The following is a 25444-nucleotide window of genomic DNA, read 5'->3' as shown; positions in this document are numbered from 1 at the left end:
CCATATTTGACTCCACTACTGAAAACCATAATGCCAATCAATACATGGAAAGTCAGCTACAATATATTAAGTGAAAAGAACACTATACATTATTCCATTTTATGTGTTATGCATGTTTATTTTTATACACATTAGCAATAATACATCTCAAAATGTTAATATTAGTTATTTCTGGGGCAGCATAATTAGGCAACTTGAATTAATTAATTAATTTTCTTTGTGTTTACTTATATTTTCTAATTTTTCTAAAATAAACGCACAATATCTGTGAAAGAGAAATAAACAGAGGACACTTAGTCACACAAACTTCTCTATGATGCTGAAAACTAGAAAAACAAGGTGCTTACTGTTCATATGTCATTGTTTTGAAATAGAAAGGAATTTTTGAACTTAGTAAGTTAAATTCTCTCCTTTTATAGCTGAGGAAACAGAGAGAGAGAAAGAGAAACTTCTTTAAGATCAAATATTAAGCTAGAAAAGCCAGACCGTGACATTCCCAATAAGCGTCTGTAACTTCTATACACATTTCTATAAACCAAGGGAAGTCAAAGAACAAACCCTAACAGAACAGTGTGCCCCAATGGCATCAAAAAGAGAACAGAAATCTAATTTAGTGAATTCTTCCACTTTTGAAGTACAATATTCCTAAAGAGTGAGAGGAGCAGGGACACTGGGACCTGGATGAGACAGTTCCTGCCCGGCTGGGCTGCGCCCGCTCTGCATCAGAGCTGGCCCTGCAGGAAGGCCCACAGGAGCCTGCCCACCGCCCTCCCTGCAGGGCGCAGCTGTACAGGCAGCACTTGACGCTCACCCTGTGGCAAGGCTTTAAAAACCTACGTTCACTTTTTTCTCACAAAAAGCAAAAAAAATTCACTACAGCCCAACAGTAGTTTGGAGCAATTAGAAAAGAGAGGAGGTACAAATTAAAACAAGAACAATTAAGACAGCTACAAAGTCCAGAATAAACTCCTATACAATAAGAAAACAAAAGGGATCAGAATGAGAGGAGTAAGGAATGGGAGCGCTCTCCCAGGGCCCTGGGTAGAGGGATGAACCCTGGAGGGTGGGAGGTGGCTGGCAAGGCCTCCGCAGCACCCTCTCCCACAAGGGCTCTGGAGAGCTCACTGTGGGCAAACATCAGAATTCCTTCTATCACCAGAGGACCTCTGGCTGAACCTACCGGAGATGCTTCCCAAATCCCAATGGTTAAAAACTTAGAAGTTTGGTTTTCAGATGAGATTTTCCCATTTCAAGTAAAACTGAATGTATTTGCGATGCTTACCTCAGATATTAGCAAATATTTCAGATGCATTTTAAAAAGAAAAAAGGCATCATAAACCACCCTGAGCTTTCCCCAAGGTCAAGCCTGCTCTGGGGCAGGGGGAGGTGCCCTTCTTTAGTGTGCATAAACATGGGAGCCTGATGAGGGGTGGCTGCCAATCCGCAGCGCCTCCTCTCCACTTCAGTACTGTACAGCCCAGAGTGTGGGCAGTCAAGTCCAAAAGCCCACCTGACCACAGCAAGTCACTTCTCAGTTCTCCCTGAGAACACGTAGCCTGTGGACAGCGCAGCCCTGGCCTTCAGGTGTCCCTCTGGACAGCAATTAAGTCAGAGCTCAAATTACCAAGACTGCTAGTGGGATGGCTTTCTTCAACACTGAATTCAACATATTTTAAATGGCACTGACCTCAGAGTCCATCCCTTGCATCTCGTTCTTCTCAAGCTGAAACTGCACAAAGTCGTCAATGACATGGAAGAGCTCGGGAGAAACAGCTTTAAAGTACTTGTGGTAGTCATACTTCACAGCCAGTGACGCAAAGATGGTGTTGTTGACCAGAGCAGAGCGCAGGTCGGTCAGGACCCCTGGGGAGTGCTGCCGTGGGTCTTCGTAAAGGTGCTTGGTTATGAGGTAGTCCAAAATTGCATCTCCCAGGAATTCTAAGCGCTGGTAACAATCTGCGCGAGGATCCAAGGTGGAACCATCAGCTTGTGCAGCAACATTTACTCTCCTTCCGAATACGTAACTGATGTGAGGTGTGATCCCCAGACCCGTTTTAAAGACGTCTATTTGTATATCTTCCTCAATGAGAAAATTACTTATATCATATCATACTAAAGCCTCTGAAAATTAAATTTTAACAACAATTTAAAGCAAATTTATTATATATATAAATTGGGGTCATAAAATCTTCAAGTGGCCAAAAAAACTAATTTGCTATTTGCCAGGTGATATATCTAACAGGTGCTCACCTTCTTTGCACCTGCTGGCCAGGCAGGAGCTGGGCACCCTCTAGAGTCTCCACACACACTGCCGCTTCAACGACACCAGATCCGACACACACCTGCCACCCCTCATGCTGTGCTGCCACGCTGCGCAGTGTCTCACCCACACTGCAGAAAGTGTGGCTCAGTGACACCACTCTTCACCACTCCTGACAGAAGGAGACCCTCTTCTCAACTGGAACTAGAATGCTGAATCTGACACAAACCAAGAGACTGAGGAAGGAGCTGTGTGCGTGAGCAAAGCACTTGGGCAAGGATGGATGGCTGCTAAAACGTGAAGTTTTCAGTGCCAGCTTACGTCCTGACCTGCTAGCGGTGACTAAAGGAATCCACTCAGCTGCGGGAATGCAGGCAGAGAGACATGAAGTGACCGGTCCCAAAATAGCCATGGAGTCAAGAGCCAAGGGCTGAGTGGGACAGGCTGGCACCCAGGCCTTGTGCCCAGCAGAGTGAGCACAGAGCAAGCACCACTTCTCCCCCCGCTGAGAAAACCATTGACCTACATCAGTCCTCAAGTCCAGAATCAGAGAATGTTTCATACTGTGGTTTTCTATTTTGCATCTCATCTTAATCTACATAGTGTAATCATACAAGCTACAAACTTTATGCTTTGATATTTTGGATTCAAGCATTTATTATTTTCATACAGAAAACAAAATATAAATTTTGTTTCCCAGGCTGAAGCTGAGTTTTGTTTTAATAACTTGTGCTGCTTTCTACTCTCACGGATTAGGAGCCTCTTTGATAGAGGAGGAGGAAAGAGACAATGCAGAGTAGAAAGGTGACGGCAGAACGAGGGCAAGCGCAATGGAACCTTCCTGTGAAAAAGTTTCCTTTAATCTTTTCATCTTCAGATTTTTTAAAAGACCCTAAGACCTTGAGAGAGGGATGTTTTTGTCTACTAAGAACAATAAAAAAGATTTGGAAACACATGCAGAATATATTAATAAATCAAAAGCAGCACTGAGTGGGCATCAGAAAGATACTTGGATAAGATGGGAAAGAACAGCAAAATAGTAGGGCTCAGATTTCCCTAACACTGCAACATCTAGGAGAGCACCCAGAGTGTCACACTCCCAGCTGTCAAAGCTACAAAGCAGTTCTTACTCCCCACAAGACGACGAAAATAAAGGATTCTTTCTGTTCTCGTCTGCTTCCTCTCTGACCAAGCACATTAAGCCCAGGACTGTGCAAGCACAAGCTGTTTTTATAAGGCCCAAACAATGGGACGCACACAGAGGCTCCTCTGCAGGGACAGGGCGCAGGTGGGCTCCTTACCAGTGATAGTGTTGTAGTGGTAGGAGGCATGCGTGAAGGCCTGCAGAAGGTAAGCTTTATTCTTGAATCTGTAGTTGATTTTCTTCTCAAAATTTTCGAACCCTGATATCAGGTGATTCAGGGTTTTGTCTGCATCTGGATGGTCAAACATACACCTTGGGGGGATCTTCAGACAGCCGTACTCCAAGTCCCTCCACGCCGAGGGCCGAGGGCTGGCCGCAGCACAGCTCCCTGAAAGGTTCTTTTGTTGGCTGCTGAAATTCTCCCGGGCAGGGCACAGGCCCTTTTCCCGAGCAGTCCTCTTAATCACCGGGAGCACCTTCAGGCCGAGAGAGCAGAGGAACAGCTGAGCAGCCCGCTCGCCGCAGCTGGTCAGGTAGCAGCCCAGCAGGGCTTCCACGCAGTCAGCTATGCTCTTGTCGGCAATGCACTGCTCCGTGTGCAGGTCGTAGGAAATGGACTGCTTTCCTGTGTCAACGCCACAGTTTTCTTCTGACGGATTCCAGAACCCCACCACAAAGTCATCCTCCTCAACAGCTTTGCTAGGATCCAGATAGCACATGGCATCCCAAGAGCTGTAGTCAAAGTCCTCAAAGTCTGATGAAAATGGCATGCTACCTAACGAGGACTTTTTGGGCATTTTCCACTCATATGCAGAATCAGTGGTTGAGAAAGGAGAAAGAGAAATCTTCTTTACAAAAGCTCCTGAGCCCATCAGCATGTTATCTATGAACTTGATATGCTCCTGATCATACTCCAGGAAATCGTCTTCATACTCGGCTTCCTCCTTCGGAGCCCTCCACATCAGGTCCTCCTCCTCCTCCTCCTCCTCCTCCTCCTCCTCCTCCTCCTCTTCCTCCTCCTCCTCCGAGTCGTCGTCCAGTTTGCCATTAGCCAACATGCAGTCTTTTGTCTGAAACAGGGAATGGGGAGAAGGAGGGGAGTCATAGCTGCTGTTTTTAAAAGGGTTTGAAACTCAATAAAAGCAAGGGTTATGGATAATTTCAAATGACAACCACAAATGCTAAAAGGCAACTTTAAAATCATGACCATTTGTTTTCAATTAACATAAAATAAGTTATTTAATCATATAAACAAAGTAAAACATGTTCTTTGAATGTTCATTTTCTAAGTTTTAAAATGACCTTTATCCAGTATAAAGCTTTAAGTTTAGACTCCTGAACATGGATATAAAGTTAAAATTAATGTCTACACTGCAAAACTTCAACTCTGGCAGGCCACACAAGGCAGGCACTCATCTGCTGATCACAGAGATATCCCACTTGGCTGACAAAAGTTTTAAATCATGGTGAACTAATTTCCAAATTAATAAAATGAAATTCCAATGTAGAAAAGCGTTACCATTTCAATTAAGTAAATGTGTACTACAAAAACAAATGAAATTATTTTTAAAACCTTATAACACTAAAAACATATGCTAGGGTTTTATAATAAAGTTTTTCTCCTGACTTCCACTTCAAATCAAAGCACATTAGCTAGAATGTAGAACCAAACTGCTTTGCTTTCTAACAAATAAAAACGAATGCTGAAATAAGCTATGAATTTGAGAAATTATGTGTTTCCTCTCACTCTGAGCTGCAGTAATCAGAGTAACAGATTATAGCATAACTGACAAAAATAGAAAATTTAGACTAACATGAAACACAACAATCCAATTGCTGTCAAAAAATCTTTGCTAATTCCAATTTCTTTGGCACAAGCTTATTTGTGAATGACAACCTTAATAATAGGCTAGGCTTTTGTAATGATGTAACTTTTTCACAATGCTAGAAAGATGCCAAATTTCTGTTAAGCGTGAAAACAAAACAAAATAACAACAAGTCCACCACTTTCCTTTGGGGAGAAAGGCAGGAAGGCATGATTCAATTTTGATTGTAACAACTTTTCAGAGTACTCTGACAAACATTTGCAAACTGCTAAGCAGTTTTTAAATAGTGCAAAGATTTTCTTTTAAACCAGGTTTGAAAGAGAAACACTTGATTTTGCTGAAAAGAAATAACAGTAAGGCAAGCCGTATATCTAGAACTATATATCCTTCAGTTTTTAAATTAAAAAAAAAAATTTTTTTTGAAGAGTAAGAAAGGGCACCAAAGAAAACTACAGTGGTAGACCTCAAGGAACTACTTCCTGCTAAACCGCTCTATTTTCCAAGGTAATATGAGCTGTTCTTAACTATTGTTTGGTTCTTCAGACAAAATAGGCCAAAATGCAATTTAAAAAATCAGACTGGATAATTTTTTAAAAATTAAAAAAGTCCTTTTGTTTCTTTAATAAGGCATCACAATCAGCTGAAATCAGCAGAACACAAGGACACAAAGGATCAGTTTTTATCACCAACAGTGTGATCCTGGGCAAAGTCCTTTCATGCTTCTGGTATTCAGATTCTTTATCTGAATAATGCGGGGATCGACCTCACAGAAAGTTCTCCAAAAGCACTTCACACCTTGTAAGGGAAACATCAGCGTGAACCCTTTTCTCTGAAAGTTCACGTCACCTCTCTACCTGAGTCACCACCACTCTCTCTTCTTGGAGGCACCTGTGTGCAAAGGTGTCAGCTGACCCCATCTGCCGCAGAGCAGGAGTAAAGGGGGGGGGGGGGGTTGCGGTGGCAAGGCACAAGACCTCAACATGATGCAGGGCCAGTTCCAGTCACACAAACCAAGATGGAGGGCCAGGCTTACGATGCGCTCCAAGAACCAAAGTGCCACACCATCAGAAACCCAAGGAGATTGAGAACCTCCATCTTAAAACAATAAAAACAAAGCTGACATGCCGGTCACCTTTATGCTACAATTTTTAAGAGTCAAATATATTATGAAACAGGGTTTATTTATAAAGACGACAGCTGTTATTGGAAGGTTTTTCATAGCAATGCAACATATTTTCTAAAACTCAATCTATACATTTTCTATTGGTTTTACATATTTCTAAATTAATAACAAACATGATTTTTCTGAAGTAACCTGCATTAAAATATTCTCTTAATGCTTTTCCAAATAAGAATCATTTCTGTAATAAGTCAAACACTACATGAGTTAAAGTAGGCTCAATAAACAGGTATAAACTGAATAGTCACAGAGTAGACTACCTGTAAATACTAACGACATACCTACAACACATGTCCTAGGAAAGGCGTACAGAAATGCTATGCAGAAAATAGAACCTGGAAAACTGTGTGCTCGCCATCAGCCTGAGGGAAAAATGAAGTAACATGAGCCAATTTACCTTTGGTGCAGATAACCTGGGACACGAAGCTGCCTGAAGATGTGTGTGGCTGGAGAGGCCCCAGCGCTCTCCCACTGTCCACTGGGCAGCTGCGTCACAGCGCATAGGCCCCAGCCGCCCTCTGGTGGCCTTCAAGACAAGACAAGGGCAGGCAGCCGTGCTACATGGAGTCTCCTGGAGCACAACTTCAGGATCTCCAGGACAGCACAACCTTTATGTGTGATGATTTCTCCCCCACCCCAGTTCACAAGAACAGAAACAGTCCTGAGAAAATCCTAAGGTGCAAAAGCTAGATCCTACTGAAATCAATCACTCTACACACAGCCTGAAGATCATGGGTCACTGAAAGTCATTTCCTGGAATATAGCTAAGGATTTAGAATAAACTGTAATACATAATAGTAAAGTGAAACTTAACGGGCTGTGATTTTTTTTAAGTCAAAATATAACAAAATCTCCTGCCTTTGGTAAAGGAAGATAAAAATGGAAATTATCCTCCACAGAAAAGATGGTCTACTTAAAAAGAATTAATTTAATATATTAAATATCTGTTGTAAACATACCATGATCAGAAAACAAACAAAAAACAACAAAATTCACCAGCTACCAAAAATAAAATACTTCCAATTACTAAAAACTTACCATTTCATCCTTTTCCCATTTATCTGTGTTACTTTTGTCTTGATTTACCACATAACCAGGAGGAAGCCAATTCACAGGGGGATCAAATATAGACACCACCATGCGGCTGGGCAGTCCCTTCTTTTTGCCAAGGCGATAGAGATTACAGTTGCTGACCTTCAGCAGAAAAAATCATAAGACACTTACCATTAAGATCACTGGGGGAAACTACACAAGGCTTATTAATATATTCTCAGCTAAATGTTCTTTATGTTACTATAACGGGTTACCAATTTTAAGGGCTGCATAGATTTTTCTATGATAGAAAAAAGAGTTTTAAATTCCCAAGTATTCTATAACTTTTAGTATAGTTAGTTAAATATTTCTTTTTTTTTTTATTGGTTGTTCAAAACATTACAAAGCTCATGATGTATCATCTTTCATACATTTGACTCAATTGGGTTATGAACTCCCATTTTTACCCCAAATACAAGTTAAATATTTCTTAATAAAAAAATACACTGTAATTTACATTATATATAACTAATATATATGTAAATATATGTATATAAATGTGGATTCCTTATTAATGAGCCAAAGTTCAAAGTCTTCAAAACAACCTGTTAATATAAAATACAAATTACTAATTATAACTATCAATGTAAGAAAGAATGCATGTCCAAAGGTGCTGTGCAGTACTCACAGCCTTCCCTCCTAGAGCCTACGTACAAATGTGATTTCAACTGTGATGCTCCTTTGTTTGGATGGCCTGCATGACATTTCATTCCATGGTCTGAACATGGAGCAAAGGCAGTGCAAGGCACTCTCTCTGCACATCCTGCTGCGCTTCCCTGCCCACCCTGGTCCAGGCGCCCTTCCCAGAGCCTCTGGCCTCTCCCTAACCTCTCACACCACTTCATTCATCTAGTTCTCACTGGAGACTCGGGTTCAGAACTGTCCACCCCATTTCCATTTTCTAAAAATATCACTGCAGCACTTCCTGAGCCCTTGTGCATGTCACCCCGCTACTATTTAGCCAAGTACCCAATCTTGAAAGGCACTTGGCCAGGCAGCCCTGTGGCAACTGGTCAGAGGGACAAAGCAGTCCCTGCAAGGTGACCGTGGTGGGGGAGGAGACCTGCCTAGGACGGCTGCTGTGTGCCAAGCGCTCTCCTCATCGCCTGAGCCGGAACTGACTCCAATAAAATGTGAGTTGCCCTTTCCACACTCGACTATAAAGCCGCGCATAAAGCGAAGGGGACTCCCAGGAAGGGAAAGCACATTCGAAGCTGACACAAGTGGGTGGCCACATGGAGAAGAGAGAAGGAACTAAAGAAGAACTCAGGGATGAGTTGAAATTCGGGACAGGCAGGAGGCAAAGGGGGAGAAGTGCCGGGAGGAGCAGCAGGGCCAGCCAAGGCACAGGGCTGGGTGGTGAGCACGTGAGGTCCCTGTGGAGTAGCAGGCCACAGCCCAGTGAGGCCCGCCCTCGAGAGTCCTCTGACCTGGCCCTCATCCTGGCTCAGGGAGCGACAGTTATTTCTGTAAGAAATTAGGAGCCAAGGGCTCAGAGCAGACGCAGGGATGGAGTCCTCCCTCCTCCCTCAAAGCGCTCATCCTCAGACTCCCAGATCTTCTTCAGAAATCTCATCTGTCTCAGAGCTTCAACTCCCTCCCCACAGAGGCCTCTGCAGAACCACAGCTGAGTCCCAAATCCCAATGATCGGAGCATTTCCCCTTCATGTCCTACGAGGTCTCGAGGCACAACCCTCCCCACCTCCTACCTCTCTGACCTCCACATGGCTGCTCTCCTCAGCCTCCCGGCTGGCAGAGCTCCCGTCAGGGCATGACCACCCTGTCTCAGCTCATCAGAAGGCAGCAGAGGACAGGAGGCCGTGGTGTGGCCTCCAGCCTCAGACACTCTCCCGACGGTGCTGGGCCAGCAGGGTGACCGGCACCATCCGCCCACACTCCTCAGCACCTGCCTCCTGGAGCCCTGCTGAGGCAACTCCGGGTGGAGCCTTTGGAGAAGCGCTCAGCACAGTGCCTGCCGTGAGAGCACCAGAAACAGCTGAGTGTGACAGCGACAGGCAGGGTCTCCAGACTCTGCCCTTACTTGCAGCGTGAGTCAACCTCTCCTGCCTCCTGTTTATCTATCTATAGAAATGGAAGTACACATCTCTCCAAATTATACTCAGGATTAAATTAGGCTTAGGTATGTTTGTGCATGTGGTGTGTGTGTGTGTGTGTGTGTGTGTGTGTGAGAGAGAGAGAGAGAGAGAGAGATGCACACACAAAGTGGCCTCAGCAGTGCCTGGTGGTGGCTGAGGTGCCATTTCTTCCCTCCCCAGCCTCAGCTGCTCCCTCTCCCAGAATTCCAGCCTGCCCGCCCTGCTGTTCGGCCTGCTCTGGCTCTGCTGTTTAAGCCACGCTGCGTCCCAGAGACCACTCACGTTAAGAACTATCAGTTCACTATCGTCCTGGTCCCTCGCTTCACCCCCGACTAAGGCCCTCAGCTGGCGCGCCCTGCGCCTCCTCCACACCTCCCTCAGCTCTCCCACTCTTGGACTGTGCCGGCTGCACCTGCCGAGCGCTGGCTCCTCTGCCGTCACTGGTGCTGGTCACACGTGCACATGCCTCTTCTTCCAACTCACGAGTGGCCTTCCTTTGAGAGCCGAGGGTCACCAGCTCACTTTCTTTGTCACCACTTAACAGTCTGCGCGAGCCGCCCTGCACCCACTCTTGTCTGAAGCACACACACTTCCCCGGGGTCACGGAGCCTCACAGCAACTCTGATGTGACTCCTTACACCAAACAGGGACTGAGTGGCTCTGGGACGCCTGTGACTCTGTCCCCCACACAGCTCCCCGAAGCCTGTGTCCTACTCAAGTGTACACCCCCGTTTGCCCACACACGCCCTCCCACCCAAAGGCTTCCCATGCCTGGGGTGAAGTGCCAGCCCGGGGTTCTGTGATCCCTCTGTCTCCCTTGGGATCTAGGACTTAGACTTGCACCAACAGGTTTACCTGAACTGAATTTCTATGAATAAACAAAGCATACAAACATCAGTTGACCCCTGAACCCGAGTGTCGACAGCATGGAGCACTCGTGTCACCTGGCGAGAACCCACAGGCTTCACCTGGCCCTTGTGGAACGAAGGAGCGCAGCGCTTGGCGGACTGTCCCGAGGTCACACCACCCTGCAAACTACCAGCAGGCCCCTGAAGAGCCTGCCGCTCAACCCAGAGAACCACAGCTTACCTTTTTGCTTCTCATGTACGAAAGGCGGCCCTCGTGAGCATCAGGGTAAGTGCAAAACAGATACGTGGTGATGGCGTGCTTTAGAAAGGAGTCGCCAAGCATTTCAAGCCGCTCCAGGTTAAACCCATCACTGGCATTTGACAAAGTTAGAGCCTGAAGAATGAGTCCAGGATTGGGGCCAAGAGTCCTCGAGGAGTACCCAACAGAAGGGCTCTGCTCAGCACCCCTCCTGTCCATAAGCGCTCGAACGGTGTCTGTCGTACCGGGCATCGCGGCCATCACGGGATTTCCTTCTGAGGTAGATTTGTTAGCATTTCCATCAAGGTATTTATTACTCAGTAGAGTACATTCATCGCTGGGCTTGGGCTGGTTCTCATAATTGTATAAATTCTGAATGGGATATGAGGTAGTTGGTTGTACAGGTATTTCCTGCTTGTAGTAATTCAGCTGATTTCCTTGGCAAAAGTCTCTGTTAGCTAAGTCGTAACTGCCATTGGCAAGGTTTTTATTGTAAGAAAGACCATTAACTGCTGTCAGATCTGTTGAAACCTCAATCTGAAGCTTACTCGGCGACTCGCTGAGTAATGCTCTACAGTTCACAGACATTTGGTCGTGGTTTTCTAAGGAGGTTCTATTAGCACCTGGATGTGCAGCATTTTCAGGGACTACAATTGTGCTGTGCTTACAGTAATTATCATTTTCAGCCGTAGAGGAGTTAGAAATTGAGATGAAAGATTTGCTGTCAATAGATTTTTTCCACCCGAAGTCTAAATTAGGGTATCTGCAAAGACATTTTCATAACTTCTTCAGATCCCTCAAAAGGGCTAGCTAAGAACACAGCAATTTCAATTTAAAAAACTAATAGTAAAGAACAAAATAAAGACACTCCTCTACTTTTAGAGAGAAACAAGTTTCCAAGCTAGAAATCAACATCACTTGACACCCCACACAAAGTCAGTTATAAAGTGGGATTGGTTTCACTTGGCTGCCCTCTGCCCTGCCCGAGCACAGTGCAATGACTGAGGCACATGGCACAGCCTAAAGGTGGCCATTAGGACTTGGTACCCAGGTTCTCTGGTTAACTAGGTGAGCGGTTTACACAACTCTGTGGCTCAGTTTCTGTACCTGGAAATGCAGCTCAGGATTCCTGCCTCACAGGATGGCCCTTGGATTAAATGAGCTAATATAGGCTGCCTCATTTAAACACGTATTTAACGCTGTAGCAGGTACTCAATCAACAGAGCTGCGATTGTCAATGTTATATTTTTTAAAGATATATTTTTAGGGCTGGGGTTGTGGCTCAGCAGTAGAGCGCTCTCCTAGCACATGTGAGGCCCTGGGTTTAATCCTCAGCACAACCTAAAAATAAATAAATAAAGGTATTATGTCCAACTATAGCTAAAAAAATCAATATTTTAAAAATATATCTATTTTTAGTTGTAGATGGGCACAATACCTTTTTTTAAAAAATTATTTATTTATTTTTAGGTGGTGCTGAGGATCAGACCCAGTGCCTCACATGTGATAGGCAAGTGTTCTACCACTGAGCTTCAACTTCAGCCCCATTAATGTTGTATTTTTAAAGTTATTTCAATCCCTAGAATTGGACTATTGGATAACCAAAATTAATTTCAGTGGTTAAACCAAAAATTTCCTTAGGGTGCAGAGACTTTACTAATGGGGGAAAAAAAATAATGAACACAAAGAATACTGAGGTAGAGGTAGACCTTTTTTTTTTTTTTTTTTTTGTGGATTGAACCCAGGGCCTTGTACATGTGAGGCAAGCACTCTACCAAGGGAGCTATATCCCCAGCCCAGGGTAACTGCTTTTTAATATACAGGGTTTTCTTCCAAAGAGGAAGCTGTCCTAAAGACCTGTTTTCACTCACTTCCATGTCAGCACTGAGGGACGAGTAAGCACCTCTGCTTCTGGGCTCCCCTCCCTCTGTAACTTGGTAAGAACAGAGGACTTAATAACCTAATGTGCCAATTTTCACTTGCAAGTCCAACAAGACATTTTTTAAATGTGTTAGACATCCATGTTTTGCCTTTACTTTTTAAAGAAATATTTTATATAAAATTAAATTTAAATTAATTCCATTCTCACAAATAGGACTTCACGACCCATTTTTTCCTGGCCAACAGTACAGGCATACCTAAAATCCGCAGGAAGTGATCGGACTCCCACGCCAGCATCACTGGCTGTCTGGGCTCTTAGCTCCTCTGCAGTCAAAAGGCAGTGAAGGCGATAAAGTATACTGGGGAGACAGACTGCTTTTCTCCACAGCGATGCTGGAATTGGATGTATAGCACAGAGTTCTGGAACCAGTATCTTTGGAATAAGGAAAAAAGGTGAATAGATAAATAAAAAGCACACACGGGCGCCTGGCACATACACAAAATGTTTTTAAAGTAAATTAAAAGACCAATTTCACTAATGGATGAAGATGAAAATTACAAATGCTAATAAGATCTAATTTCACATATATTTTTTAAATAATTCTTTAAGCCTAAATGGAATTTGACCTAAGATTCATGAGCATGACTGCGTGATACAGCATGGACTAATGACAAAAGCAGAATGCTCAATCCTTACTGAAGAAGATATTCAAGTAAAATTCAATATATAATACTGATTAGAACAAAACAAAATCTAAGGTAGAGTGACTTGCCCCCAATTTGCAAATCACTCAGTGAACCTGATGATGTAAAACTGAAACTTATCTTCAAACACAGTGACGACACCAGCAACAACCAGTACCTGTTTATTCTGCAGACTCTCCCACTTGGCTTTTCTCTTCTCAGCACTGCTGAGAGGAAGAGCTTTCCCCTTCTGATTCAAATGTCGAGGTGTCAGAAGATTAAGTCTATAAAAATTTCAAAACAATTTTGTCAAACAAAAGTAAGTATGCTTTCACAGTGGTTTTCCAACTTCAGCGTACTCACTTAACCACAGACTCCTGAATCATACTCCCAGGTATGCCTGGGTGCAGAGGGGTCCTGATTTCAGAGTCTATGGGTAGGCCAGGGGCACAGGGAACCTCCACATGTGAACCCGACCTCCAAAATGAAACCCTCCAGTGCAATCTGACGTCACTTACGGAGCTCTCACCTGGAAGATGTGTGGTCCACATCCAGCAGTGGCTGGTTGAGATTGGTCAGGTCAAGGTTATACTTAGTTTTATAATATTCTGCAAAAGTTTCATACTCAGGGGAAGGAAATTTACTGAGTGGGGTAAGATCAGTGTACACATCAGCTACGTAAAATCGATGAGGCTGATCAAAATTGCGGTATCTGAAAAGAAAAACAATTACTTTTCTGTTTAAATCAACTTTTGTCAAGACACAACTGTTTTAATTAGAAACACAAATTATGATTAAGAATTCAAAAGGTTAAAAAGAAATGAAAACATTAATTCCAAAGGATGTATTTCAACTGAACAGGAAACAATATATTTTTTTAGATGTTGATGGATCTTTATTTTATTCATTTATTTATATGTGGTGCTGAGAATCGAACCCAGTGCCTCACCCATGCTAGGCAAGCACTCTACCACTGAGCCACAACCCCAGGCCCTAAAAAATCTATTTTTATCAATTAAAAACTGACTCTCTGCTCTCTCCCATTTTGTTATTTTTGTTCTTAATATCTACACTTTGATAATACATGAATGATATATGGTATCTTTGAGAATCTATTTCATCAATATAATCAAAAGAGAAAGCTTACAAAAACTTACAACTAAGTGAATGTTGGTTTCTTGTTTGTTTGTGGTACTGGGGAATGAGCCCTCATTTTTACTTTTCATTTTGAGACAAGGTCCCACTAAGTTGCTGAGGCTGGCCTAGAACTTGCAATCCTCCTGCATCAGCCTCCTGAGTTACTGGGATTATAGGGTGTGTACTCACATGCTCAGGTTAATGAATACTTTGAATATCACTAATGCTAACTGTGAGATATCTGCCACATAAAATGAGTTACTATTTCACCCATGACAGTGATAGACTGGTGATAACTGTCATTTAAAACATGGCTTTCAAGGCACACAACCCCTCCCCCCAAAAAAAATCAAACAAAGATTAAATTATACAAGTACTCTAATTTTTTGAAAAGTTCCTACATTTGATTTTATTGTCCCAAAAGTTCATCCTTAAATTTTCACAAAATAAGAAAAAAATATTCTGACTTCTTATCTTCACTGAGCTTACATAACATTTATATAACTTATATAAATTTTAAGAAGCAAAACTATTATATGTGATCAAATTATATAAGACTTTAGGGAATTAAAAGGATAGAGGCTTTAGGAAGAAAGACAATCAACATTATTTAGATGTTCTGACCCTCATAAGTAAAATCTCTTTACTGACAATGCTTAGGTTTCTGTAAAGCAAGTAGCCCAGAGAAAACAGCCCCTTCTACCGTGAAGGGTCATGCAGCCCCACTGCCGAGTTCACGAAGCACCACACTGCTTTCCCTCCCGCTTACGCACCTACCTTGGAATGATAACTGCATCTTGATAATCTTCTAATTTAAAAACAAAGGGAGTTTCTTTTGAATACTTTGTGCTGGGAATGCCTATGCGCGCTTCAGATTTCTCAATATCTTCCATGAATTTAAAATCAATGTCCAAAGTGCTGGAGTCATTAACTTAGGAAAGAAAATAGACTCTTTAGCTTATTAAAATATAACACAGATAAGATTCTTTCTGACTTGAGCTGTGTACTAACATGTACCTAATGTAGAATCATCAAAGTGAGAGACTGCTATAGTATATCTGATTAACTAATTATCAGCAAAACTTTCTTTCTGTGGCTACACTTCAAGCCTGGGCCCTTCTTACCAACGTTAAGAGGTAGAACACAGTATGCTGAATCAGCGTCTGTAGGTTTAAATTCTAGTGCAGGTTTTTCAAGCCGAAGAATATGTGAAAATATATACTGGTGAAGCCTTGTAATCAACTCGAGCATCTGCAGAGACAACGTGAATCCAGACTTCTTCAACTCAATGGATATGGTGACCTCTCCAGAGCGTGTGTACACAGGAAAGTGTGGAATCTTAGCAAAAAGAAAACAAAAGCACCCTTCAAAGTCAATAAGTCTTTACCCCAATATAGTTAACTTGAGAAGAAAATGATGCCTTCTATCAGCAGGAGAGATACCCCAGTCTTGAGAGATACCCCACTCTTTAAATGTTAAATATGCTGAGTTAACGAAGACACTTACTACTAATTTTCCTTTCCCTATTTCTTTTTTAAAAAAGCAAAATCTAAGATATTTTCAACCCGACAGTCATGATAGAAGGTCTACCTGAGGTATGGGTTTGGCTGTCAGTATCCCAAAGCATCGTGTGGTGTCTTCGGGGGGATAGAGCTTCCGCCTTCTGAAGTTAAGTTCATCAGGTAACGGAGTAGTTAAGACCATTCCTATCACATACAGGTAACAGGGCTGCTCGGGTTTGGGATAACTATCCCTTAAACACTCTGGAATCTAGAGTTGGAAACAAAAATTGAGTATCATGCACAAGTATAAATAGCCTCTATTCTAGGTGTTGGCAAAAAAATTCTTCCTAGCATACTAGGGTTGGGACGCAGTTCAGTGGTAGTGAGCTTTATGCGTGAGGCCATGGGTTCCATCCCAGTAACACAACAGGGAGCAAAAGAGGGAGGGAAGGAGAAAGGGAGAAAGGAAGGAGGAATCAAGAATCACTGCAATATCACCACTAATGTACTACATTAGATCAATTGTATTTTTTAAAAGAATCTTCAGTCATATTTTGATATACTGCATAATTCCTTAAACGTTTTTCTATGCATAAACATATATAGACATATACACACTCCTATTTTTCAATACAAATAAAGTCACACAACAGACTGTGAGCATGCGTGTGTGTCTGTGTGTAAAATAATCTGATTTATCCCCAGTTAAGACATGAGAGTATTTTTCAATGAATCACCACAATCATTTTAATGGCTATCTCATTATGAGAGTGAGCCATAATTAAATCATCTCAATTGTTCCTAGGCTTTCACTATAAATACAGCCTACAGACTAGGGTCCCGCAGTTTCTGAGATAATGACAAATCACTGCATCTATAGTTAAAAGGTACAGAAATGCTGGACAAGGGACAGCAGAAGTCTGTTCAACAGTTCACAAGGCAGTACTGCGCTCTCAAAACACTCATCATCTGTGGGATCCGCCATATGAAATAGTCCAACAGGAAGACTCAGCATGAAGGAAAGGAGCTTTCACAAAAGTGGATAAAGCTCATGAGTTTTACAAAACCAATATGGCTGTGAATCTTGAAAATGCTTAGTTGGGTATACATTTGTTAAAAGTGAAACTAAATAAAACCTGTAAAAGCAAAAGAACCATACATTTAGATTAAGATAAAAGTATACAGCAAAATTTTGCTTTTGTTTGAAGTTCTTATGACATAAAAATATAAGTATTTTAAAAATAAATACTTTAGCAAGTATGGCTATACCCAGAAGTCAGACTCGGAGGTTTTAGTGTGTGAATCTGCCAAATGTCACAGACCAGGCGACAGTCCACAGAAACCACCTGTTCTGACCCCAGAGGCCCACACCTGACCTCCTGGCAGAGACCATGCTCCCACCCTGTGCACTTTTCGCCTGCCCACTGCCTCACACACACCTCTTGTCTCAGTGCCAGCGGCAAGCAGGGCAAGACTCACACCATAAGGGAGAACCCAATGGTGTCTCTGACTAAAATAAACTCATTCTAATGAGTCCAAGAATCCTTTTGAGGAAAAAACAATAACCCAAAATGAATAAAACAAACAATATCTAAAGTGAAACAAGCTAATCTGAGAGAAGTTATGAATCGGAGAAATGAGCTGATATCCACTAAGTGGGTCAAATCACAAGACTGGAAAAACAAGCACGCAGAGAAATTTAGAGTTGATACAACAGGAAATCAAGTCAGAAAGGCCAAATTTTTATTCAGTTCTAACCAATACTAACTGCTTTTGGGTAGCACTGCCTTCGTTTTGTGGAACCTGGTCTTCCTGGAACACTGGTTTCTTCTTCATCGTGTAAATCAAGCTCTTCCTCATATTTAACAGTTTCTTTTCCAACTGGCATCAAATGTTCATCCAGTTCACCTGAGAAAACAAAAAAGAGAGTTAATATAAACAACCCAGGTTTTGCTGACTGGTTAGTAAATAACCTAAAACCTATGCTAAGAAGTCAGTGAAAAAGCAGTGAGAACTAAAGCACTTCTACCTTTAACAAGGTCAAAGCAACCAGAGGTGAGACGTCAGGCAGTCCACTTTGACATCCACAGACTCAATATGAGCAGAACTGCAAATTCTAAGTCTCAAAACTAAAAACATCTAAGGCTGGATCGTAGCTCAGTGATAGAGGCTCACCTAACATGCAAAAGGCCCGGGGTCCCAATCCCCTTCACTGGGGGAACAAAAATGAACGGGAAAATAGCACATATCGCTTCTAAACAAAAGGCCACAGAGAACAAGTCTTCCCATTTAAAAACAAAATAATTAAACTCAACACAGTAAAGATGAATATGAGAGACTAGCCTCTCTCTCCCTCTCCCTCCTTTTCTGCCTCTCCCTCCCCTCCCCCCTCCCCCCTCCTCTCTGGCGCACATACACACACACACACACACACACACCCCTACACCTCTACACACAACCCTAACCCTAACTTTTATGTCCTTAACAGGAGTCAGAAAAGGAAGCAAATAAGTAGCATTTGTTCACAGCTAGGCTGTGGAGAGCTCCCGTGACGCGACGCGGCAGGCTTTCCAGTTATATTTGCATTTATATCCATAAAAGCTCACCAAGAGCACCATGTTCACAGCTCTACAAACTCCCCAGAAACGTGTCAAGTCCTGATGTACTTCTTTTTTACAATGTTTAAAACTTATTTTTATTTACATATGTTTTTCAAACATGTTTACTTACCAATTTTGTGCAGTTTTTCACAGCAAATGAGAGCTACGACTCTTTCAGCCAATCGCACACAGCTCATTGGTGGGCCCTAGAAATGACAAAAAACTTTTCCACTGCATATGCCTGAGGCCATATTATCACCAGCACATGAAACACTATGAAATCTCTGCCCCAGGATCTTTAAAGTTCAATTTACCAGAAAAAAAATTCTTCATATTTAAAAATACCACTATGCTTTTAAATATCCTAATCTCCATACTTGAAATGTTCATCTTTAAAAACTCTGCCCGAGAAAAACTAAGTCCTAACTATTTTAATAAATTTCATTAAGATTTTAAAGTACCTAATTTTACTCATCTATAAAAATACAGATACACTGGGATATAACACAGATTAGCAGTACTCAGCAGCTTTCTATGTACAATATAAAGCCATCATCTTGCAGTATCTGCAAATGAATGCTGGGATAACAGATTTACAAAAGGCAGATTTCTGAGCTAACAAGATAACTAGAGTAGCTCAGCTACATGTAATGAGTTCTGTGTCACGGTGAGTCTCGAGGTCACAAATGAATGATTCAGTCAGAAGTGTCTGCACAGTAGACCTCAGGGAACTGCAGAGGTCCCCAGTACAATTCTAAGAGTCCGTACACTGTACAGTCTATTCAAAATCTGAATAATCTGAATATGTAGCTGACTGCAGAAGAGAATTGAGTCTACTTTTCAAAGAAGACTTTAAAGCCAAATGTATAACTTGTATGTTTTAGAGAAGCTAGGAAAAAAATCCACTAATGACATACTTTAAAAGACACAATCCTTTATTTTTTTTAACTTACAACAATGGAGGCTCGAAGAGGTGAGTTGATTGGCAGGTAAAGAGTTGAATAAAATGTACCATCAGGCAACTCTCGGGTTCTACATTTGGGAGCTAGATGAGTAAACGGATCACTTGGTAATCTAGCACAGTATCTGTGAACAAAAAGAAATAATAAAGCTGAATATACAATGAAAAATAGAAAAACTTGTACTGATATTCACAATTGAATTTTGATTTCTCATGTCCCTCTTTCTGTTCACCGGATTGGCATTTCCATGTGAAGTATGTACTTCATTGCTTCAAACTTTCAATAAGATACAACTGAGAACTTGAAATTGATGTGTGCAACTAGGGAACTACACTTTTTGTGTGTGTGGGTGAGTTACTGAGGACTAAACCCAGGAGTGTTTACCCACTGAGTCACATCATTCAGCACTTTATTTTGAGATGAGGGTTAGGGGGCTCTCACTAAATTGATTAGGGCCTCAAACTTATGATCCTCCTGCCTTACTTAGCCTCCTGAGTCACTGGAATTACAAGCATGTGCCACCACATCCAGCTGGGAAAAGTTTTAATCTTACTTTAATTTAAACTGAACCTTGAATTTAAATAGCCATATGTGTCTAGTGTGACCATTTTGCACAGCACACAAAGCATTCTTCTGAATCTGTGAACAGGAAATATTGCCAGTGTTTGCTCCTTAGTAATCTTACATTCGCCAGCAACTATTAGGATGTAAGGAAGACATCAAAAAAAGGACACAGATAGCCTGACGTAAGAAGAGCATCAAAGCAAGAAGAGTGACAGAGCAGCCCAGGAAGCCAGGCCCAATTAAGGAGGGTGCTGGAATGACACCAGCCCTGAGAAGGTACAAAGTGGGCGGTCAGGGCACACCACGGAGTGCGGAGACTGGCTCCAGGCAGGCTGACAGAGCACATAAATGTTTATGTTTGAGGACCACAAAACCAGACTCCTCACCATCAGAGAAGGGAGGTACAAAGACAAGAAGAAATCTAGAACAAATCCTTTAGTGTCACATGAAAGTAGACGTACCAAAAGATAGGTGATCAGAAACAGAAGTAAATGGAGGCGTCAACATGTATTTGAACACAAACAGATATGAACATGTACATAATGTAAACAGGCAAAACAGCCCTGTCCACTAAAAAGTCTGGCAACATTAACACCCTAGTGTCAATGAACACACTTATGGTCCAGATCTTGATTTCTACACACAACTCATTCTCCACTAAAAGAAGCCAGGGCCCATGGAAACCAGCCACAGGATCAGGGTTGGGGCAGGAATCTATTCCACTTGAGACTAGAACATCTTGTGCCAGAAAAGGAGGAAGCATTCAAGAACAATGGTGACATGTTTAAAGACAGAGAAGCTAGCTTGAAAGATTCCCGTTGGCCAAATTGGAATTTTTGACATCAAAATTTATTTTACCTCTGAATAAAATTTGTCCTGATATATATCTAGGTATGTATCTGTCTTTCTTAATTCTTAGACATGATATCAGCTCAGGACAAAGTAAATTAGAATATATTCAAAAATATAAATTTATTAATAATCTTGCTTAATCACTAATGAAGTCAACATTAGCCAACATTTATAGGACAAAACAACAAATCTCAAGATTTAGAAAAAATCATCACATCTAATAAAATTATCTAATTAAAAGAAGCATGTTATCATGTCAACCTTATCAATGACTATTGCGTATTTATTACAATCCTGCTTTTGCATGAAAAAAACAACTTTTCTGACATCAAAATACTATAACTCATAATTGAAGACTGATGATTTCAAAATGTAAAAAAAAAAATAAAAATCATACTTAACAGGCTGAGACTTAAGTCTTGCAATACTCACACGTTTCCACACAAATGACCTGACTCCATACCTATTGATGTGTCCAATGGCTGTGTTGATTGTTACCCGGGGACCCCCATCATCAGGCCTCAACACATACGGTGGGAAAACGTCGTCATCATCCACAACAGGATCAACGTCAGCCTCACCAGTATCAACAGACTTGGAACATTTGTTTCTCAAAATCTGACATTCAAAAACAGAACTGAGATAAGAACAAATGTCTTCTCTGACGTATGCAAGTTGTCTTCCTCAATACCCACAAAGCTCTGTTAATGGGACATATCCATCTCTCCTAAACATATTTCAAAACTCTTTAAGTCACCTACTAAAGAGAACTCTTGTGCAGAATCCATCCCAGCTCTAATCATATGGAGACACATGCCACACAGTATCAGGTCTCATGCACACATGACCACCAGTGTTGCACAAATGCATATGCATTCCTCACCTCTCTCCACAACTTACGAACAGTAACTACCTTGTACCCTCCCCACATCCTTCCCCAATGATCCCTATGAACATTTTCATTGGTATTTTTTTTTCTTCCGGCTCCTTAATCTAAGGTAACACTATTCTCTCTAGTGCCCCCAGCCTTATTGTGAATTAGCACCTGCATATTAGAGAAAACATTCAGCCTTTAGTTTTTGGGGACTGGCTTATTTCATTTAGCATGATATTCTCCAACTCCATTTATTTACTGGCAAATGCCATAATTTCATTCTTCTTCAAAGCGGAGTAATATTCCATTGGATGGATACACACACACACACACACCCACACACACCCACACACACTTTTTCTCTATCCACTCATCTATTGAAGGACACCTAGGTTGGTTCCATGAGTTGGCTATTGTGAATTGAGCTGCTATAAACATTGACATGGCTGCATTTTAAGTCCTTTGGGTGTAAAGTGAGGAGTGGGATAGCTGGATCAAATGGTGGTTCCATTCCAAGTTTTCTAAAGAATCTCCATACTGCTTTCCATAGTGGTTGTACCAATCTGCAGTCCCACCAGCAGTGTATGAGTATACCATTTTCCCCACATCTTTGCCAACATTTATCATTGTCTGTATTCTTGATGACTGCCATTCTGACAGGAGTGAGATGAAATCTTAGTATAGTTTTGATTTGCATTTCTCTAATTGCTAGAGATGTTGAACACTTTTTCATATATTTCTTGATCAATTGTATTTCATCTTCTGTGAAGTGTCTGTTCAGTTCCTTAGCCCATTTACTGACTGGGTTATTTGGTTTTTTGGTGTTAAGTTTTTTGAGTTCTTTATATATCCCAGAGATTAACGCTTTATCAGCGGTGCATATGGTAAAGATTTTCTCCCAATCTGTAAGCTCTCTCCTCACGTTATTGTTTGTTTCCTTTGCTGAGAAAAAGCTTTTTAATTTGAATGCATCCCATTTATTGATTCTTGATTTTACTTTTTGCACTTCAGAACTCTTGTTAGGAAGTCAGATCCTAGGCTGACATGGTAAAGATCTGGGCCTACTTTTTCTTCTATTAGGCACAAGGTCTCTGTTCTAGTGCCTAAGTCTTTGATCCACTTTGAGTTGATTTTAGTGCAGGGTGAGAGATAGAGGTTTAATTTCATTTTGCTACATATGGGTTTCCAGTTTTGCCAGCACCATTTGTTGAATAGGCTATCTTTTCTCCAGTACATGTTTTTGGCACCTTTGTCTAGTATGACATAACCATATTTATGTAGGTTTATCTCTGTGTGCTCTATTCTGTATCACTGGTCTACAAGTCTATTTTGGTGCCAATACCATGATGTTTTTGGTACTATAGCTCTGTAGTACACCTTAAGGTCTGGTATTGTGATGCCCCCCTGATTCGCTTTTTTTGCTAAGGAGATTGCTTTAGCTATTTTGGGTCTCTTATTTTTCCAAATAAATTTTACGACTGCCTTTTCTATTTCTATGAAGAACGTCATTGGGATTTTAATAGGAATTGCATTAAATCTGTATAATAATTTTCACTGGTATTTTATTGTGAACTTCCAAACACATCACAAAATACTAATGGGTCTTTGTAATAGATATTCTAAAATTTCTTGTAATACATGCATTGCAACCCCTTGATCACACTATTCTCTGTGGATAAGTCATTTTTATCTAGAAGACACCACATTAAGTTTTTGACCTTACCTTTTCAATTGCTTTGTAGGTTTTCAGGTCTTCTTCAAAACTTTTTCTTTTGTCTGTATCTGCTAACATAATGTAATTAGAGATCGGTGCCCTTGCTCTTCCTTTAGATTGAACATAGGATCGATACTCTGTGGGCAAATCAAAACGAACCACCAAGTTGCATTTTGGAATATCAACACCCTCTTCTACAATACTTGTTGCAATAAGCAGGTTTGTCTCATGTGCTCGAAATTTCCTAAGTACCTGAAAAAAATCCGCCAAGAAAAGCAATTCTAAGAAATTTTCTCAAGAAAACAATATAATAACAATAATTAATAATGTCCGTGTCTGACATACATGCTGGGCAGCCTAAGTAAGATAAGTTAAGAGCATCACAGAAACCCATATGCATGGCTACATGGACACAGAAACTTTAATGACAGGAGTTTTCAACTGAAAATGACTGGAAAATCAAAATGCCTTTCTACTTTTGAGAAGTACCCATGTCACAAATCATAGCAAGCAAGTCTTCAAGTTGAAAGGGCTGACTTCTTTATTGACAAGTAGGTCTACCAAACTAAGTGACCAAATGAAACCACTTCTAGAGTCCTCTAGCTATTCTGATTCTGCATGCTGACACTTCATGTCTGTGAGACCAGTGCTAACATCCCACTGTGTGACAAATGAAACGGGGGCACTACCTCCAATATCAAAACTGCATCACTGAAATCGCTAATCCACTTAAAATTAAAAGTTGCAAGCAGAGCATTGCTTACCTTCTAGCACGTTTGGAAATTTCCCATTTAAAAAGTCAGAATTGATTAAAATAAAATGAAAGCTTTCTCATGTGAGATTTAAAATCTTATCACTCCCCAGTCTAGGGTAAGTGAAATAACAACGTAGTTGGTTTTGAGACAGTCACATCTATTTGTCTCGTTGTGGACTCCCTGAGCCCTGAATACTATCAAAAAGCTGTGATAAAAATGCCTTTAACCATTTATACACAATGGAGTATTACGCAGCACTAAAAAACGACAAAATCATGGAATTTGCAGGGAAATGGATGGCATTAGAGCAGATTATGCTAAGTGAAGCTAGCCAATCCTTAAAAAACAAATGCCAAATGTCTTCTTTGATATAAGGAGAGCAACTAAGAACAGAGCAGGGAGGAAGAGCAGGAGGAAAAGACTAACATTAAACAGAGACAAGTGGTGGGAGGGAAAGGGAGAGAGAAGGGAAATTGTATGGAAATGGAAGGAGACCCTCATTGTTACACAAAATTACATATAAGAGTTTGTGATGGGAAAGGGGAAAAAAAAAAAACAAGGGAGAGAATTGAATAACAGCAGATGGGGTAGAGAGGGAAGATGGGAGGGGAGGGGAGGGGGATAGTAGGGGATAGGAAAGGTAGCAGAATACAACAGTCACTAATATGGCATTATGTAAAAATGTGGATGTGTAACCGATGTGATTCTGCAACTTGTATTTGGGGTAAAAATGGGAGTTCATAACCCACTTGAATCAAATGTATGAAAGATGATATGTCATGAGCTTTGTAATGTTTTGAACAACCAATAAAAAAAAAAGAAAGAGAAAAATTAAAAAAATAAAAATGCCTTTAACAACAGTTAGTCTGCTAAGTTTAACTTAAATAAGAACTTTAAATACAAGGTTTTTCTTATAAGCCTGAATATTGTATTAACTTTCAGAATCTTTATAATGCTGTCTTCTATATTCAACCTTTAAAAGCACAACAAATTTTAAACTAAAATCTACAAAATATAGTATTATTTTTCAAAGTATTCAACCAAGGCAGGACTCCAAATGGAAAAAAAAAAGGGGGGGGGAAGGCTGGGGTTGTAGTTCAAAGGTACAGAGCTTGCCTAGCATGCATGAGGCAGTGGGTTTGATCCTCAGCACCACATAGAAATATAAAAAAATTGTGTCCACCTACAACTAAAAAATAAATATTTAAAAAAAG

The 25444-nt window shown here is 41.2% G+C and overlaps 1 protein-coding gene across 7 annotated transcripts in view; it reads right to left on the bottom strand.

Annotated features, from left to right (window-relative positions):
* The window catches only part of Dicer1 (dicer 1, ribonuclease III), a 71152-nt gene that overhangs the window by 5752 nt on the left and 39956 nt on the right, over nucleotides 1-25444 (bottom strand). For 4 of the 7 annotated variants that reach the window (XM_071607566.1, XM_071607565.1, XM_071607567.1 and 1 more), the window contains 16 exons: nucleotides 23485-23727; nucleotides 21351-21505; nucleotides 19463-19595; nucleotides 18640-18715; nucleotides 17678-17817; nucleotides 15998-16177; nucleotides 15532-15745; nucleotides 15185-15338; nucleotides 13800-13982; nucleotides 13449-13554; nucleotides 12844-13019; nucleotides 10688-11468; nucleotides 7449-7604; nucleotides 6808-6936; nucleotides 3562-4474; nucleotides 1688-1956 (listed from right to left, as the gene is read on the bottom strand). In XM_071607566.1, the coding sequence (XP_071463667.1) occupies nucleotides 1688-1956; nucleotides 3562-4474; nucleotides 6808-6936; nucleotides 7449-7604; nucleotides 10688-11468; nucleotides 12844-13019; nucleotides 13449-13554; nucleotides 13800-13982; nucleotides 15185-15338; nucleotides 15532-15745; nucleotides 15998-16177; nucleotides 17678-17817; nucleotides 18640-18715; nucleotides 19463-19595; nucleotides 21351-21505; nucleotides 23485-23727 (4008 nt within the window). Of the gene's footprint in view, nucleotides 1-1687; nucleotides 1957-3561; nucleotides 4475-6807; nucleotides 6937-7448; nucleotides 7605-10687; nucleotides 11469-12843; nucleotides 13020-13448; nucleotides 13555-13799; nucleotides 13983-15184; nucleotides 15339-15531; nucleotides 15746-15997; nucleotides 16178-17667; nucleotides 17818-18639; nucleotides 18716-19462; nucleotides 19596-21350; nucleotides 21506-23484; nucleotides 23728-25444 lie in introns of those variants that run through there. The other 3 variants (XM_071607568.1, XM_071607569.1, XR_011706529.1) reach the window with 3 other exon arrangements.

Source organism: Marmota flaviventris, chromosome 2 (genome assembly GCF_047511675.1).
Source record: "Marmota flaviventris isolate mMarFla1 chromosome 2, mMarFla1.hap1, whole genome shotgun sequence".
NCBI classification, from domain to species: domain Eukaryota; kingdom Metazoa; phylum Chordata; class Mammalia; order Rodentia; family Sciuridae; genus Marmota; species Marmota flaviventris.
Note: the sequence above shows the minus strand (reverse complement) of the source record. Positions and strands in the feature narration are given on the sequence as shown.